At 35.0% G+C, this 18,863-nt stretch overlaps 1 protein-coding gene across 1 annotated transcript in view; it reads right to left on the bottom strand.

Moving 5' to 3' along the window:
• CWF19L2 (CWF19 like cell cycle control factor 2) overlaps window positions 1–18,863 on the bottom strand; it is a 122,178-nt gene that overhangs the window by 53,822 nt on the left and 49,493 nt on the right. The window contains exons 9-10 of the mRNA XM_084249679.1: window positions 9,417–9,510; window positions 7,389–7,481 (exon numbers count right to left, since the gene is read on the bottom strand). Coding sequence (XP_084105805.1) covers window positions 7,389–7,481; window positions 9,417–9,510 — 187 coding nt within the window. The remainder of the gene's footprint in view (window positions 1–7,388; window positions 7,482–9,416; window positions 9,511–18,863) is intronic.

The following is an 18,863-nucleotide window of genomic DNA, read 5'->3' as shown; positions in this document are numbered from 1 at the left end:
AACTGAAGAATGAAACTGAGATCTTAAGAAAGGAAAAAAAAGAAATGCAGGCGATTAAAAGATTACTAGAGGAGATAAAGAACTCTGGGAAAAGCAATAAAAACAGAATCGATGAAATGGAAGAAAGGATCAGTACTATCGAAGATACAGAAATAAAAAGAGCCAAAAAGAGAAAAGGAGAGAGAAGTACAAATGAAGAAGTAGGAGGATACTCTTAGACAATTATCAGACTCCGTGAAGAGAGAAAATGTAAGGGTTATAGGCATTCTAGAAGGTGAGGAGAGAGACGAAGGAACTGAGAAATTATTCAAGGAGATAATTGAAGAAAACTTCCCAAGCATGAAAAAGGAAATGAATATATACATACAAGAAGCAAGATGAACTCCCAATGAGCACAATGAAAAGAAAACTACAGCAAGACATATAACAGTAAAGCTTGCAAGAGTCTAAGACAAGGAAAAAATAATGAAAATAGCAAGAGGGAAGAAACAGATAACTTATAAAGGAAAACCAATCAGGTTAACTTCAGACTTCTCTGAAGAAACATTACGGGCAAGAAGAGAATGGAGTAATATATTCAGCCAACTTCAAGACAGCAAATGCCAACCAAGAATACTTGACCCTGCAAAGCTCTCCTTCCTCTACAAAGAAAAAATATGGACCTTCTTGACAAACAGAAACTCCAGAAATTCATTACAACTAAACCCCCACTCCAAAAAATTCTACAAGAAGTCCTAAAGCCAAAACCAACAGAGGAATGAACAAGAAGAACAGAATAAAGCAAGGAATAAAATTACAAAAAAGACAAACAAAATGGCAAATACAGATGCCAACATATCAGTATTAACTCTAAATGTAAACGGATTAAACTCATCAACAAAAAGACAGAGAGTAGCAGGCTGCTTAAAAAACAAAATCCATCCTTCTGCTGTCTCCAGGAAACACATTTAACCACAAAAGATAAACACAGACTGAAAGTAAAAGGTTGGAAAACAATCCTACAAGCAAATGGACCAAAAAAGAAGTCAGGAACAGCCATACTTATATCAGATGAAACAGACTTCAAATTAAAAAAGGTAAAAAAGAGACATAGGCGGGCACTCCATTATGATCAAGGGGACAATATATCAGGAAGATATAACACTCATCAACATATACTCACCAAATGAAGAGGCACAAGAATATATCAGACAATTATTATCAGCTCTGAAAACAGACATTAAAGAAAATACATATATAGTGGGAGACTTCAACACCCCACTCTCACCAAAGGACAGATCAACAAAACAAAAAAATAAACAAACACACTAGAGCCCTAAATAATGACATAGAACTCATGGACTTAACAGACATCTGTAGGACACTGTACCCAAAAAAATCCGACTACACATTTTTCTCAAGAGCGCATGAATCATTCTCCAGAATCGATCACAAACTGTGCCACAAGACAAACATCAACAGATACATGAAGATCAATATCATTCCAACTATCTTCTCTGATCATGAAGGCATCAAGCTAGAAATAAATCATGAAAAGAAAACAAGGAATCCTCCCACTTCATGGAGATTGAAATCCACACTACTAGAAGACCACTAGACTAATGAGGACAACAAAGAAGAAATTTTAAAACATTTTGAGTGGAACAACAAGGAGGACACCACTTTCCAGAATGTATGGGATGCAGCAAAAGCAGTATAAGAGGAAAATATATAGCAATACAGGCTCACATCAACAAACAAGAAAGAACTCAAAGAAAAAACCTAATCTCATATCTCAAAGAACTGGAAAAAGAAAAACAAAAAAATCCTAAAGCCAGTAAAAGAAAGGAAATAATAAAAATCAAAGCAGAAATAAATGAAATGGAAATTAAAAAAACAATCCAAAAGATCAATGAAACCAAAAGTTGGTTCTTTGAAAAAAAAAATAAATAAAATAAACAAAAATAAACCTCTAGCCAGGCTCACAAAGAAAAAATGGGAGAAAACATAGATAAATAGGATTATAAATGAAAGGAAAAAAATCACAACAGACTCAGTAGAAATCAAAAGGATAATCACAGATTACCATGATCACTTATATGCAAACAAATTCAACAACCTAGAAGAGATGGACAAATTCCTAGAACGATATAACCATCCAGAGCTGGACAAAGAAGAAATAGAGGGGCCTCCCCTGGTGGCAGAGCGGTTGCGCACTAGGCTGTGAAGCTGCCCACTACCCCGGCAGCGCCGGTTCGATCCCCGGCTGCCGGCGAGGGTCCCACATGGCAGGACAGACCTCTCCTGCCACACCCGCTGCTCCCCTCAGCAGTGTATTTCGTCAGTCTGTCTGTTCTGTTCCCGGCTCTGGCTCTGGTGAATTCTCTCACCATCCCGCGCTTCTGACTGTACTCATTGCTTGAATAAATAAATAAATCTATTAAAAAAAAAAAACATAGAAGAAATAAAACACAGACAAACTAAAGCAGCAAAATTGAGGCAGTAATCAAAGCACTCCACAAAAACAAAAGCCCAGGCCCAGACGGCTTCACAAATGAATTCTACCAAACGTTCAGCAGTGAATTAGTGCCTATCCTACACAAACTCTTTCAAAAAATTGAAAATGAAGGAATACTACCAAATGTTGGCTTCTATGAAGCCAACATTACACTAATACCAAAACCAAACAAAGACAGCACAAAAAAGAAAATTATAGGCCAATCTCCCTAATGAACACTGATACAAAAATCCTCAACAAAATCCTTGCCAACAGAATCCAACAATGCATCAAAGGGATAATACACCATGATCAAGTGGAATTCATCCCAGGGGCACAAGGATGCTTCAACATATGAAAATTGGTCAGTGTAATCCAACACATCAAAAGAAAGAAAAATAAAAACTACATGATCATATCAATAGATGCTGAGAAAGCATTTGACAAAGTTCAACATCCATTTATGGTGAAGGCCCTTGAAATCCTCGAGATAGAAGGAATATACCTTAACATGATAAAAGCCATATACAACAAACCCACTGCCAATATTATTCTCAAAGGCAAAAAGCTGAAGGCCTTTCCTTTAAGATCAGGAACAAGACAAGGATGTCCTCTCTCACCACTGCTCTTCAATATAATATGGGAGGTCCTAGCCAGGGCAATAAGACAAGAGAAAGACATACAGGAATCCAAACAGGGAAAGAAGAAGTAAAACTATTACTATTTGCCAACGATATGATAATATACATAAAGAACCCTAAAAACTCCACAGAGAAACTACTCAAAATAATCAACCAGTTCAGTAAAGTAACAGGATACAAAATCAATATGCAAAAATCAGTAGCCTTCCTATACAAAATCAATCTGAAGATGAAGAAATCAAGAAAACCATCCCTTTTATAATTGAAACAAAAAAAATCAAATATTTGGGAATACACCTAACAAAAGAGGTGAAAGACCTATACAAAGAAAATTATAAAACACCTGTTAAAAGAAATTGAAGAAGACATAAAGAAATGGAAAGACATACCCTGCTCATGGATTGGTAGAATGAGCATTATCAAAATGACCATCTTCCCAAAAGCAATATACAGATTCAAAGCTATTCCAATAAAAATCTCAATGACATTCTTCAAAAAAATAGAGCAAATACTGATGAAATTCATATGCAACCACAAAAAACAACGAATAGCCACAGTCCTATTGATGAAAACAAAGGAGAAAGGAGGTATCACACTTCCAAACTTCAAGGTATACCACAAAGCCATAATAATTAAAACAGTTTAGTATTGGAACAATAACAGACACACAGACCAATGGAACCGAATAGAGCCAAGAAATAAAGCCACACTTTTATGAACAACTAATCTTTGACAAAGGAGCAAAGACTATGCAATGGAACATGGACAGTTTGTTCAATAAATGGTGCTGGGAAAACTGGACCTCCACATGCAAAAAAATGAAACTAGACCACTACCTCTCGCTGTGCACAAAAATCAACTCAAAATGGATAAAAGAACTGGACATAAGACCTGAAACCATAAAATATATAGAAGAAAATATAAGTAATACACTATAAGACATATATCTCAGAAACATCTTTAAAGACTCATCACCCAAAGCAGTGAGAGTGAAGGCAAAGATAAACACCTGGGATTACATCAAACAAAAGCTTCTGTGCAGCCAAAGAGACATTAACCAAAACAGGGAGACACCCCACTGATTGGGAAAAAAATCTTTGCACTCCAGTCAACAGGGACTGATCACAAAGACATACAAAGAACTCACATGGCTCAACAAAAACAAAATAAACAATCCAGTCAAGAAATGGGCAGAAGAACTTAAAAGACATTTCTCCAAAGAGGAAATGCAAATGGCCAACAGACATATGAAAAAATGTTCAACATCCCTTATTATCAGGGAAATGCAAATCAAAACCACACTGATATACCACCCTACACCAGTAAGAACGGTACATATCAAAAAAACAAGCAACAACAAATGTTGGCGAGGATGTTGTGAAAAAGGAACTCTCCTACATTGCTGGTGGGAGTGCAAACTGGACCAACCACTATGGAAAGCTGTCTGGAGGTTCCTCAGTCTACTAAAAATGGAGCTACCATACCACCCGGCAATTCCACTACTAGGGATCTACCCAAAGGACACAAAAACATTGATTCAAAGGAACACCTGTACATTTATGTTTATTGCAGCACTATTTACAATAAGTAAGACCTGGAAACAACCCAAATGCCCAAAAATAGATGACTGGATCAAGAAAATGTGGTATATATACACAATAGACTATTATTCAGCAATCAAAAAAGATAAATTCATGCCATTCACAGCAACGTGGATGGAGCTAGAAGGAATTATGCTCAGCGAAATAAGCCAGAAGGAAAAAGAAAAATAATGGATGGTTTCACTTATAACAGGAATATAGGGGAACCAAATAAGACATCAGTGTAAAAAAAACAATAATAACAGCACAAAACACAACAAAGCACAAACAGACAATTATAAATCAGAGACATACTGCAGGTGGGGAGGAGGAAGAGGGATCAGAGGGAGGGAGTGAGGAGCACAGGGTGTTGTGGTGATGGTGCACAGGTGCCTTGGAAATTCTATGGGGACTCAATCTGAGGAGGTGAGGGGAAGCAAATATTGTTTAAAAATAAAAAAAAAAATTACAGTTGAAAATTAAAAAAAAAAAAAACCTGGTCACCAATTTTTTCCCAATTCACTGTGTTTATACAGATATCAGTGACAAAGACCAGAACTTCAAAACACAGAAAAACACATTCTGGGAATCAGTACTACGGTAACTTATAAATGTGTCCAAGATATAGATTCAAAACATAGTGCCTAGGCAGTAATCAACCATGCTCAAACCACTGCTAAAAATAACTGACTAATCAGGCAGCTGACTTTATGTACAAAAGGCCACAGATAAGTTCATCTGTTTATGTAATTATTATTAATGTGTCTCGATGGCCCTTTAAGGCCTCCAGCTAATTCCTCAATTTCTATCAAAAGAATGCCTGCAAAGCTCTCCTCACACAGCTGCCTGGGGCTGATAATAACGTATCGCTCTTGTTTGCAATGACTGCTGTATTATTTACTGTAAAGAGTGGGCTGAATTTCCTGCACCATTAAAAATGTGTAGAATTGAATTCCTAGATGAAAGGAGTGTATGATGTGATTCCACTGAAGGATTATTAACAGGTATAAATTCGTGAAAGGGAGATTAGAACATGATATATTTAAGAATGAGGATAAGACCTGTCCTGCTACAGAGCTAGCAATCTCCCAGCAGTCAGTGGATCACATCGTCCAAAGCCACATTAGGTGGAAAAAACTATGTAGTTAGCCTAAAGTTTAAATAAAGAAACTACACTCCCGGGAAGGACAGACATCATTTTCAAAGTTCATAGATCATTTGTAAGATCTACAATAGAAAACTACCTGAAAGGAAATCAATCAAAACAAACATTCACACAATAAATATTTCAAGTATTTCTTGATTGTTTAGAATGTGCCAAGTACTAGATGGCAAGTGAAAGAACTAGTCCTTGCCCTAAATAATAAATAGTTCCTCCTCTAAGGGGAAGAGAAATAAGAAAACCACTAATTATAAGCATTGACAGTTTTTTACTAAAACAAAACAATCATAGATTGTTGAATGAAGAGATTTACATTGTTCATCTAACCTATCACTTTAACAAATAAGCTAAGCAATGAAAGCAGTCCTAAATCATTGTCCTGTAAATGAGATATCTTTTTTTCCAAAAGGGCACAATTTCTATCAGAAGTATTTCAAAATTTTCCTTGAAAAAGTCAGCAAATTTCTGTGCTGATAAACAATTTCTTTACTTAACCAAACTACTTGCAAGTCAAGGCTCCAGCCCTAACAGAATTAATAATTTTAATGGAAGCGAAAATTCTCAGAGAAATAGTGGTAGAGGTTTGTTTCAAATATGTTCCTGGTAAAGCTAGAACTAAATGTGCAAGTGTCCAATCTCTGCAGAGAGGATAAAATTTTTCTTTCTGGTCAAAGAATCCTTAGAATAAAAAACTTTCTATCTGAAGCTTAAGGGGCTAAACAACTTCCAAGGGATGAGACATAGTCTGTCAATTACCCTATGATATCCCTAAAACAGGAGAAGAAATGTTATTTAACTGAAAATCAACTTCAACTTTTTCAGTTGAACTGCTTTCAATTTTGAGAATCCCCTGAAGTCCACAGTTTCAGCAGTCTTGCATATATAGTGACGTGTCAAGGAGGAGATAGGGCTAGATTAGAAGTTGATGCCAAGAACACAAATATACAGAACCTGAAAAGATAAATTCCATAGAGAATACTTTAAAGGTCTTTGAAGTTTCAAAAGAGGAAAAGTCTGCGCTGTTGAGAGGATTAGGAAAATGGGTTCACAAAGGAGGTAAAGACAAACTGAAAATTGTACCATATTTGGGAGGGTGGTATCTGCTGCAGATAACCAATAGCATATGTAAATGTCCCAGAGGCATATAGGTTATATGTACAGTACCTTGGAGATAAGGACGGAAAATGGGACTAGACTATGGAAGGCAATACTGCAGGAGAATCGAGTATCTAATATAGTCTTTCATTCTGTAGGGGAGGGATTTATGGATCAGTTTGATTTGCACAAGGTCAAACAGAAATGGCAAAGTCCAAAATAAAACCAGGTCTTCCTTGCCCTAGGCTGTTAAGTTCTACAGGGCAAACTGGTGGACCATAGGAAAATACATCTGAAAACAAACTTTGAAACAAGTAAGCAAATAAGCATACACACACAGAGATACAGACACACTGCATATCACAATGCTACTACTACCAATGAATAGTAGTATGCAAGGTAATTATGTATACCTATAAACTTTTATCACTTACCTCTACACCAGATTTTTTTGATGACATCTGTGTTATAGTTTCTTTGAATTTATTTGCCTTTTCAAGTTGGGCTTTAAGTTTTTCAGCTAGTTCCTTTAAAAAGAAAAACAAGTAAAATAAGTTGATATGTCATTTAATTTTTCACTGTAGAATAATATTTCAAATTTATACAATGGAAGGGAAAACAGCACAGCAAACACCCATGTAGATATCACTATATGTCAACTGTAGCCTAAATGCAGTTACTAACTTAAAACCTAGTATGCCGATTTCTAATGATCTTATCTCAATGATAAACTTCTTAAAACCTGTGACATTGTTCATGCTTTCAAAGTAAATCATTACAAGAACTTTTTTTTTTTAAGATTTATTTATTTATGCATACAAGAACTGAGGTGCAGGCCAGAGGTGTGGAGGGGTGAGAGGATTTACCAGAGACAGAGTGGGGAACAGAACAGGCAGAATGACTGAAATACACTGCTGAGGGGAGCAGCAGGAGAGTCAGGAGAGGTCTGCTGCGCCATGAGGGTAGCTCCCAAGCCGGGGATCAAACTTGTGCTTCAGTGGCTGCAGATAGCTTCATAGGTTGCGTCTTAACCCTTTGCCCCACCAGGGAGGCCCACAAGGACATATATTTTAGGAGATAGGGAGATGGAAAATATACATAACCTTAAGAATGACATTTTTATCATTCCTTATAGATCAGAAACTTCTAGTACTCAAAATTTCAGATATCTGTAACAAGGAAGCCATCGTAAGATTTAAAATATTACTTTGTTGATAATTTAGATTAAAATAATTTAGATAATTTAGATTAAAATAATTTAGATAATTTAGATTAAAAATCTGAATAATTTCTTTTTTACTCTAGAAAGTGTATAAGAATTTATAGAAAATAAATGATATATGCAGCAACAAATTACAAAGAAATAAATTAAATACATAGGTTTATATAATAAGCGAAGAAAATCTTCCTCAGGCAGTAGCTTCATAAACACAGGAATGTTTCTTTCAACATAGCAAAACCTCCAGACCCGATGACTTTGCTTTCACTATTTTAATTAATTCCTTTATGCCTTAAAATTTAAAACTTTGTTTTCTTCCTATTGTCATGGCTTTTGTTCTTTTGTCTCTCTTACCAATTTCTGGGATGACCTGAACTTTAGTGTTATACCAAGGACCAGATTCAAAGACAAAGATACACTTTCTATTAGAGATACAAGCTAATAAAAATAGAAGCATCCTGTCAGCCAGTCTTTGCTCTACTAAAGAGTATTATAAGAATAAATCACTAAAACGTAAATACTCTCATATAACCATGATGCATTTTATTATACAGCAAGACAAGAACTTTTGTCTGGCTTTGCTATTCTACCTTGTGCAATGTGACATGGGTTAGCAAACAGGAATGTGACAACATACTACATCAGTAGGTTATCAAGCCAGTAGAGAGGTGAATTCAGCTCTTCCCAATCATCCCATTCAGTTCTGAGGCAATCAGTGTTAAATCACATTAACCTATACAAATGAGTTAACCTACACAAAGTATGTATCACATTATCAGGTACAAACACATGGCCTTCAAATTTAAATAAATGAATTCACCATCCTTTCCAGAAACTCATTTTTTGAGTTTCTAAGTAAGAGAATTTAAGAAACTAATACCTGTTCTTTCATGACTAAAAAAAGGAAAGACAGCAGTGGTATCAGTGGTATCTTACCTCTCTCAAATATTCCGAACAAGTTAGAAATACAAGAATAAACTAAATAACAAAGTAAAAAAACGAATTAATGAGTATTTGGTTACCTAGGATGTTAGATTTCACAAATTGACAGAAAACGTAGAAAATGTATTTAGGAGTAGATACTGTGTTTTTGAAGGCATTCAAGGAATTCCTTAAAGAAACAGTATGTAGGAGTTATTTTCAAACTGTGCTACATTCATCTTGCCAAGGAACTTACAAAATTACTCATAAGAAGTTTAATATTTAATTACCAGAATGCAAAACAACAACATCTAAGTCTTACCATATTTCCCATCATTTCTGCCTTGATAATCTTGGCTCCCAACTTGTTCTTCTCATCAACACTCATGATGTGGATGGACTCTCCCTTTGGACTACTTCTGTTTGGACAGGACAGATTTAGAACATATGAAATATAGGTATAATGCCAGTAACAACAACACTCAAACTAACCTCAGCAAAGCACTCAGTACCAATAGATCATGATTCTAACATGCAATTAAAAAAAAAAAAAACCTGTCCCAATATGAATCAATTGTTTAAGATTCTGTAATGGTCACTATGATAATTATAATCATAATTAACCAAAGACCCACTCACAACAGATAAATAAAAACACTAAAATCAGCCATAATTCTACACATCTGGAGAAAGTCTTCTCATCAAGTGATGTTATTGATCATCTAAGAGACAGTAACCAGGAAATGACATATTTAACTGTATTTAAAGAATAAAAGCAATGACCATGTGCTCTTTTGCAAAGTCAATACAGAGTTTATAAGACACCATAAATTAATTTATGACAAAGACCATGTGCCCAACCTTTACTATGGAAGCCTCACAGGAAAAAAAAAGAACTGTCCAGCCAGGGTCAGATCCTGGCATGTAATTCCCATGTTACTACTTTAAAAATATTTGAGACAATAGTACAGAGAGAGTAAACCCAGGAAGAGCGAAGAAGTTACAGCTAAGCATCCAGGAGCTCTAAGGCAACTAGAGAGAACAGAGCTACACAGTGAGGGAATCCTAGAACTGAGAGTCCCCAGGAGAATTCAGCAAGAAACTACCTGCAGGTAAAGAACTATCCCAAAGAATGAGAGAAAGAGTATTCAACAGTCCCGGGATTAGTGAACCTTCCAGACTATTAAAACTCTTAATTCAGAAAGCACTGGATAGAGCATTAAGGGTCTTGTTTCATTAGTCAGAAATAGTAAGCCCTGGACTAACTCAGCTCTGGGACTACATAACAAATGTTAAAAGCAATAGTCAAAAGGATCAAATGATTTCAAATTACCTCTGCCCCAGAACAATGCTCAAGAATAGTTTTAGGAATGGAAATATATTCACTATTCAACAAGGTAAAATTCATAATATCTAGTCTCAAATGAAACATTATCAGCTGCAAAGATGGACAAAAATAAGACCCACAGCTAGAAGAAAAAAACTAGCAATCAAAATCAACCCAAAACTGAAAGAGATGTAAAAACAGATAACAGAATTAAAGTTACTATTCTAATTCTATTCTATATCATCACTGTGTTCAACAGTCTATATGTTACATGTGCTCAAAATGTTAGAGATGACTAAGAAATAATAGAGACCTGAAAAGAATTTCCATAAATGAAAGTCACACTATCTGAAACAAAAAGTACCCTGGATTGGATTAATGGAAGATTAGACTGCAACAGAAAAAAATCAGTGAACTTATTTAAGCATTAGAAACTAGGCAAAATAAAAAACAGAGAAAAAGAGAATTTTTAAAAAGTAAGAGTTTCAGAGAGCTGTGAACCAACCTTAAATACCCTACCATTCATGTCACCAGAGACCCTGAAAGAAAGGAATGGGGAGGTCCTCCCCTGGTGGCGCAGCAGTTGAGGAGGAAATGGCTCAAATGGCTGCTCCCCTCAGCAGTGTATTACATCAGTCTGCCTGTTCTGCTCCCTGCTCTGGCTCTGGTGAATTCTCTCACCCTCCCGCACTTCTGGCTGTACCCAGTGCTTATATAAATAAATAAATCTTTAAAAAGAAAGAAAGGAATGAATGGGGAGACCAAACAAAGGCAAATAGTACACATTGGTTGACAACTAAAAAATGTACAGAAGCAAGCTCAAGAAATCCCAAATACAAGAAAACTACATGAATAAACTACACCAAGGTATCATCATGATCAGATGGCTCAAAACTTATAAAAAGAGATCATTTTTAAAGCAACCATGGGGGAAGAGGACATTCATGCACATCATATGACAGCAGATGGAAATAATGCAAGCAAGAGAAGAGCAACAACATCTTTACTTAAAATTGTCAGCCTACAAATGAAAATAACGTTCCAAAACAAAAGTGGTTTTTTCAGACAAAGAAGCTGAAAGAATGTTAAAGAAAAACCTTTATTTTAGACAATGGACTGTGCAGCGATGATGTACAGACCTGCTAAAAAAAACAAAAACAAAAACAAAATAATGCCCTAACTCTACTGTAAGAAGATATAAAAGGGCATTAATTCAAGATTGAATGTATTTAAGTATGAAAATACTGGCAGAACTGGAAGATGCACTGAAGTGATTAGTTGTTTGCACCTGCCCACAGAATTATTATAGGTGTGGCAACTATACTGAACAGCCATTTGGCATCAGAAATTCACGCAAGATATGACTTTGCAATATGATTAATAAATTCTAGTAAGTTTCTGAATACAATTTAGTTTAAAAGAGAAAAGAAAAACCTTTAGGCATAAGGAAAAAGGTTAAAACATGGATCAGCCCAAAGGAAAAATAGAGTAACAAAGACTGTAAGAGATAAGTATGTAACTTTGTTATCACTAAAATCCCTTTAAAATAATTTTAAGCAGAAATAGTAACAATATTTAAGGGGTTAATGACAAGTATAAGTAAAATGAATGACAACACTGAGTGAAATAAGGAAAGGAAAGAAATACAATCATTAAATTTGCATACAAGAATGACAGAGTATCTTTTGAAGGTAGATTAAAGATATATATCATCAAAGCTAAAAAAAAGCACTACAATAACAAAAAAAGAAATCATAACAACAAAAAAATGAAGAATCAAAAAATACCCAATCCAAAAGAAGTCAGGCAATGACAGAAAAGAAAACAAAGAATATATAGAAAAAATAGAAAAAAAAATTTAGATTTAAACATAATTATATCACATTATGTATAAATGAGCTAAACAACAGAATTAAAAGGAAGAAATTGTCATATCAATATAAAGCAAAACTCAACTATTTGAAATGTACTCTAAATACATTAAACACAAAAGAATGGGGAAACTCTATGTTTAGTAGGTCATATGACCCAGCAATTCTACTCCTAGTATTTACCCAGAGGACACAGAAACATCAATTCCAAAGAGCACCTGCACCCCTATGTTTATAGCAGCACTATTTACAATAGCTAAGCTTTGGAAACAACCCAAATGCCCAAAAATAGATGACTGGATCAAGAAGATGTGGTACATATACACCATGGAATATTACTCAGCATTCAAAAAGGATAAACACATGCAATTTGCAGCAACATGGATGGTGCTGGAAGGGATCATGCTCAGTGAAATAAGCCAGAAAGAAAAAGAAAGATACCGGATGGTCTCACTCACAGAGGAATCTAGAAAACTTAAATAAGGGACCAGGAAAAAAAATAACTATAAGAAAGAAAATATCAAAATCAACAAATAACTATGAACAAGAGACACTCTATGGGGGTGGGGGGCGGGGAAAGGAGGGCTTGAGGTCAAAATAAGGGGGTTGTAATTGTATGGGGAATATAAAAATAAAATTTAAATTAAAAAAATAAAAAATAAATAAAAAATAAAATAAAATAAACTTACAGATCCATCAAAAAAAAAAAAAAAAAGAAAAAAGAATGGGGAAAGATGTAGCACATTTTCACACCAGTCAAAAGAAAATGGCATGGTTTTAAGATCAAATTAGATTAAAGAGTGAAAAACAGTATCAGAAACAAAGAGTAATTTCATATGAAAAACAACTGCATCCATCAAAAGTGCAGAAGATTCCCTAAACTTTTATGCACCTAATAACAGAGCTTCAAAATAAATAAAATTGAAAGAACTGCAAAAAGGAACAGATGAATCTACAATTATAGCTGTAGATTTCAAGATGCCTCTCTCAATCCTTGATAGAGTACGTAAGCAGAAAATAGCAAGATTATGAAAGACCTGAAAAACACTATCAGCTAACACTGATAGGATACTCTACCCAGCAACAGTAGATCACACATTCTTTCCAACTGCACAGAAAACATTTATCAAGATAAACTATATTCTGAGCCATAAAACAAGTCTCAGTAAATTTAAAGAATTCCACTAGTATAAACTATGAGTTCTGACTACAATAAAATTTAATTAGAAATCTTTAACAAAGTCTCTGGAAAATTCTTAACTAATCAGAACTAAATAGCATACCTGTAAATAACCCACATGGCAAGAACAAAATAAAAAGGTATTTTGAACTGAATTTAAAAAATGTAAACACAACATATCACAATTTGTGGGATGCCACTAAAGCATTACTCATGGGAAGATTTATAATACTAAATACTTGAAGCAAAAAAGGAAAAAGATCTGAAGTCAATGGTCTTAGCTTAAAACTTAAGAAACTGGAAAAGAATAAATTAAACACAAAGTAAACAGAATATAAGTATTAATACAATTCAGAGTAGAAACATTTTTTAAAATAAAAACAAATTCAATGAAAACAAAAGCTGATTCATAAAACAAATGAAATTTTTAAACATATATCTGATTGGTCAAGGAAAAAAAATGATACAAATTACCAAGAAAGAAATGAGAAAGGCAAAATCACTACACATTCTAAGCCTTTTAACAAAAAAATATCTGGATGGCAAATATGTACCTACAGAGACTTGTACTGAATGTTCAAAAAGTTTTAACACCCCCAGACTGGAAACATCTAAATGTCCACCACAAAGTGAAGTAGAAACAAATTCTGCTACATCTACCAATGGGATATTACCCACCAATAAAAAGGAATGAATTGTTGTTAATATGCAACCTGGACAAAACTCAAAATAATTAAGACAGACAAAAATAAAAAGAGTGAATAACGTATGCATATGCTCTTATTTATATAAAACTCTAGATAATGTAAACTAGTCTGTATTAAAGCAAGCAGATGAGTGTTTGCCTAAGGTTTGTAAGGCAGGAAAAAAGGGTCATGAAAGGATACCAAAAAAACTGGGGGATTATGGTTTCATGAGAATATAAACACCTCAAAATTTACCAATCTGTACACTTCAGATATATATCAATTTATAGTATGTCAATTATACCTCAATAAAGTTTTTAAAATCCCCCAAAGGGAAGGATAAAGAATATATTATTTTATTTTTTAAGATTTATTTATTTATTTATATAAGATCTGGGGTACAGGCCAGATTCATGGGAGGGTGAGAGGATTCACCAGAAACAGAGCTGGAAACAGAACAGGCAAACTGACGAAATACACTGCTGAGGGGAGCAGCGGGCGAGACAGGAGAGGTCTGCCGCGCCATGTGGGACCCTCACTGGCCAGCCGGGATCGAACCGGCGCCGCAGAGGCTGAGGACAGCTTCACAGTGTGGCGCTCAACCGCCTGCAGCACCAGGGGAGGCCATAAAGAAAATTTTAAAGCAGAGAACCTGTCATAATCTGAAACATAAAGGATATATCTATAATGACTGAATTTCTGAATTCCTAGATGTCATCATATGCCACTGAAATTAATCTAATCAATTTTAACCATGCCAGTTAACAGCAAAATATATAAACAAACCTCCAAATCAAAACTGGACCTAACAAACATACTTGAAAATTATTTTTAAACAGTGAATCCCTTTTGGACAAAAAAAGAAAAAAAAAGAAAACTTTTAATAATAGCACTTGACTTTAAAAAAGTATTGATCTCTGCAGAAATTCTGCAAAAGCCATTTCTTCCCATATTGCTAAAAGGCAAGGCAATATTGCAGTACTTACTAGATTAAGAAGCCTACAGTATTTCAGGTAAAGTAATATCAGAAAGTAACATATTTCTGTTTCCTTCATGTTCCTTCAGTCTACATTTTAAAAACCAATTAAGAGAAACAGTAGGGGCACTGCATTCCTGTACACAAGGGAACATTATTACTTTTTATATGCTCCTATGGGTTGAGGTATTGCTTACATCATTAGTTGTACTTTTTGTATGGAAAATATTTTTCACATACTTTTTTCAAATTAAATTCTGAGGTACATGTCATTTTTTATTGTATTATAAATGTAATTTATTTGAATTTCAGGGAACCCAATCATATTTTTCAAATTTCTTTTATTGTAGTAACATTAATTTATATCACTCTTATGTTTCTAGGTGTATAACTCACACTTCTTCAAAACTATGTTATGATGCCATGCCCACCATCAACATTCCAATAACCCCAATGCTATTTTTATAAAAATTCTGATTTACTAATCAACCTACTTTTCTCAATTTTCATTCTTTCCCCTTCAATTAATTTTCAAAAATGATGTTTTGAAAAGTATATTGCTCATCTCCGTAATGTGAAAATTATAAATTCTTACATATATGTATAATGTAAAATAAATTAAATAATCACAGTTTGTACCCTTTCTAAATGAGTATCAATGGAATTATCTCCCCCCCAACCAAGTTCCAAGGGACATCTCTGATATAACAACCTCCCCTTGTTACTTCATTCCTTCTCACAGACCAGAAATTCAAATTTGAAAAAAATTAAAAAACTAACAGTTCATTTCTCAAGTTTTTAATTTAAAGACTACTTAAGGGAAATATAATGTGCACCTGGGCCAATAATTTTTAGATAATTTTGTTCCAAAGGATCATAATTTTTTAAATAAATAGCAGTATACCATTACAACGTGAGGATATTTCAATTTTCTGCACTGCAAAGAGGAGCAAATTATTATTTCAAACTATTACATCACCTTTTTTTCCCTTAAGTTACCAAACTCATAGTGGTTCATAAAAGGAGAAACAAAAAGAACAACCAGTATTCTGCATCATAAAAAATTCTGATTTGGGGGCCTCCCTGGTGGCACAAGGGGTTGGGACTCAGCCTGTGAGGCTTTCGCAGCCTCTGCAACACGGGTTTGGTCCCCCTGCAGGCCAGCGAGCAGCCCACGTGGTGCAGCAGATCTCTCCTGGCTCACCTGCTGCTCCCCTCAGTGGTGTGCTTAGGTCAGTCTGCCTGTTCTGTCCCCCACTCTGTCTCTGGTGAATCCTCTCACCCCCCTCCTCCGCCACAAACACACACACACCTCTGGCCTGTGCCCCAGCTCTTGTATGCATAAATAAATGAAAAATTTTAAAAATCTAAAAAAAAAATCTGATTTTGAAAAATCAGTATTTGAAAAATACTAACCTAACTCATCAGCACACTTTTCTCTTCCTCCACATATCCACAAAAGGCTAATTGTTCTATTTGTACAGCCACACTGGATCCTTCATTCATGAACACTGACCGTGGGATTGTGTTCATTTATCCTTTTAGGTGCCTACTTTCTTCTCAAATTGATTCTAAAGCTTTCCCACTGAAATATAAACATGTTCAAATATCTGCACCTTGAAAGAAAGGGGGAAGGGAAAGAGGGGGAGATACTTCATTAATCCCACATATCCCACATATGCTTTATATCCTTTTCATCTCAAAACCAATAATCATAACTTAGTCTTGAAAGTTGGTATATAAGTCCTGTTTCATAATAGTATTTTATTTTACAGAGGTTAACAATGATAATATTTTTTATTAAACTGCCAAAGACTTCCGTTATTTTCCATCTAAAGGCACATATGTGTCATTTAAGTTGACTCTCCCCTTTTGTGGGGAAACTTCTCCTGTGGAGAAGGGAAGCTTAAGGATTCACTTGAGATGGGCATCTGGTAGTGGATGTGGTGTGAAATTTACAGGTGCTGTGGTGAGAAGCTGAACATCTGAAATCTATACTGTATTGTAGACCAATGTGACCTCAGTAAAGATAAAAAAAAGATTCAATCAAGACAGGACAATGAAGATGTATGCTTAAGTCTAGCCAAAGCCGAAAAATACAAAGCCCGTGAAAATGAAAATATATGGGCCTCCCTGGTGGCGCAAGGGGTTAAGCACCACACTATGAAACAATCCACAGCCTCTACAGCACAAATTCAATCCCTGGCCGGCCAGGAAGTAACCCACATGGTGCAGCAGATCTCTCCTGTCTTGCCCGCTACTCCCTTCAGCAGTGTATTTCAGTCAGTCTGCCTGTTCTGTTCCCCACTCTGTCTCTGATGAGTCTTCCCACTCCCCGCATCTCCGGCCCATGCCCCAGCTCTTGTATGCATAAATAAATAAATCTTAAAAAAAAAAAAAGGGAAAATATATACAAACACATTTTATTCCTAAGAATCAGAAGCTTAAAGTTCTTAATCACATGAGCCACTACTAAGGGATGTTTTTGGCTATTTAAGATGATCCAAGGGCCTAAAGAGGACAGAGGAAAAGAATAATAAATCAAATCACATTAAAGCCTAATGAAAAAGTAAAAAAATAAAGAAAATGTACAAATGATGAAAGAATTATATTACATGACAAATATAAAGAATTCTCACAAATGAAGAACTCAGAATATACACAAAACATGACTAGTCAACAAAAAAGATAAAAATAAACAACATCTAGGGCCTCCCTGGTGGCACAAGGGGTTAAGCACAGCCCTGTGAAGCTATCTGGAGCCTCTGTAGCACGAGTTCCATCCCTGGCCAGCCAAATGGTGCAGCAGACCTCTCCTGTCTAGGCCGCTGCTCCCCTCAGCAGTGTATTTCAGTCATTCTGCCTGTTCTTTTACCCACTCTCTCTCTGGTGAATCCTTTCACTCCCCACACCTCTGGCCTGCACCCCAGTTCTTGTATGCATGAACAAATATATCTTAAAAAAAAAAATCTATAAAACATGTCCTTCCTCACCCATACTTACAAGACACGCAAATCAAGGAAAGACTTTCTAAGCTGCATATATAGCGAAGATCAAAAGGTTCGACAATACCATTAGCATATAGGTCTGGTAAAAGTGTAAATTGTTTAATACAATAAAGTACATGTATAAATATAACTGCACTTCTTGAAATTCACTTTACAGTCTACTTCAAATACTGTGCAAATTACACATACAAAACTACTCACTACAGCACTATCTGTAAAAAGCAACAAACTGGAAATCTAAAGGCCATAAATACTCCTATTTAAAGAAATACTAACATAGCTAAGTTTCATAATACACTATTAAAGTCTTCTCAATGAAAAAAGTATATACATATAAACTAATGTGAAAACATTTCTTAATATAAACTGATTAGAAATAAATGTTTGTAATAGTGTATGCATTGTGAAGCTATGTAATTTAAATATATACGTTTTATCTCTTGTAAAAAGGTCAGACTCAGGAAATGGCCATGTGTTACATATTATAGCCAAATAAAATACCAAACAATAATTTATATGATACCCAGTTAAATTGACATTTCAGGTAAACAAATTATTTTTTGTGTGTATGTCCAAATATTACTTTTTTTAATTTGCTAACTGGAAGCCCTAGTTGCATAATACTATTCAGATCACAACCTCAGCTGCCTCAGACTATGATTTCTTCTTTCAGCTCTATGAAAGTTCTAAAGTCAGTCTATAGTTTTTTTCTAATTCTAAA

Source organism: Talpa europaea, assembly GCF_964194135.1.
Source record: "Talpa europaea genome assembly, chromosome: 12".
In the NCBI taxonomy this organism is placed as follows: Eukaryota; Metazoa; Chordata; class Mammalia; order Eulipotyphla; family Talpidae; genus Talpa; species Talpa europaea.
Note: the sequence above shows the minus strand (reverse complement) of the source record. Positions and strands in the feature narration are given on the sequence as shown.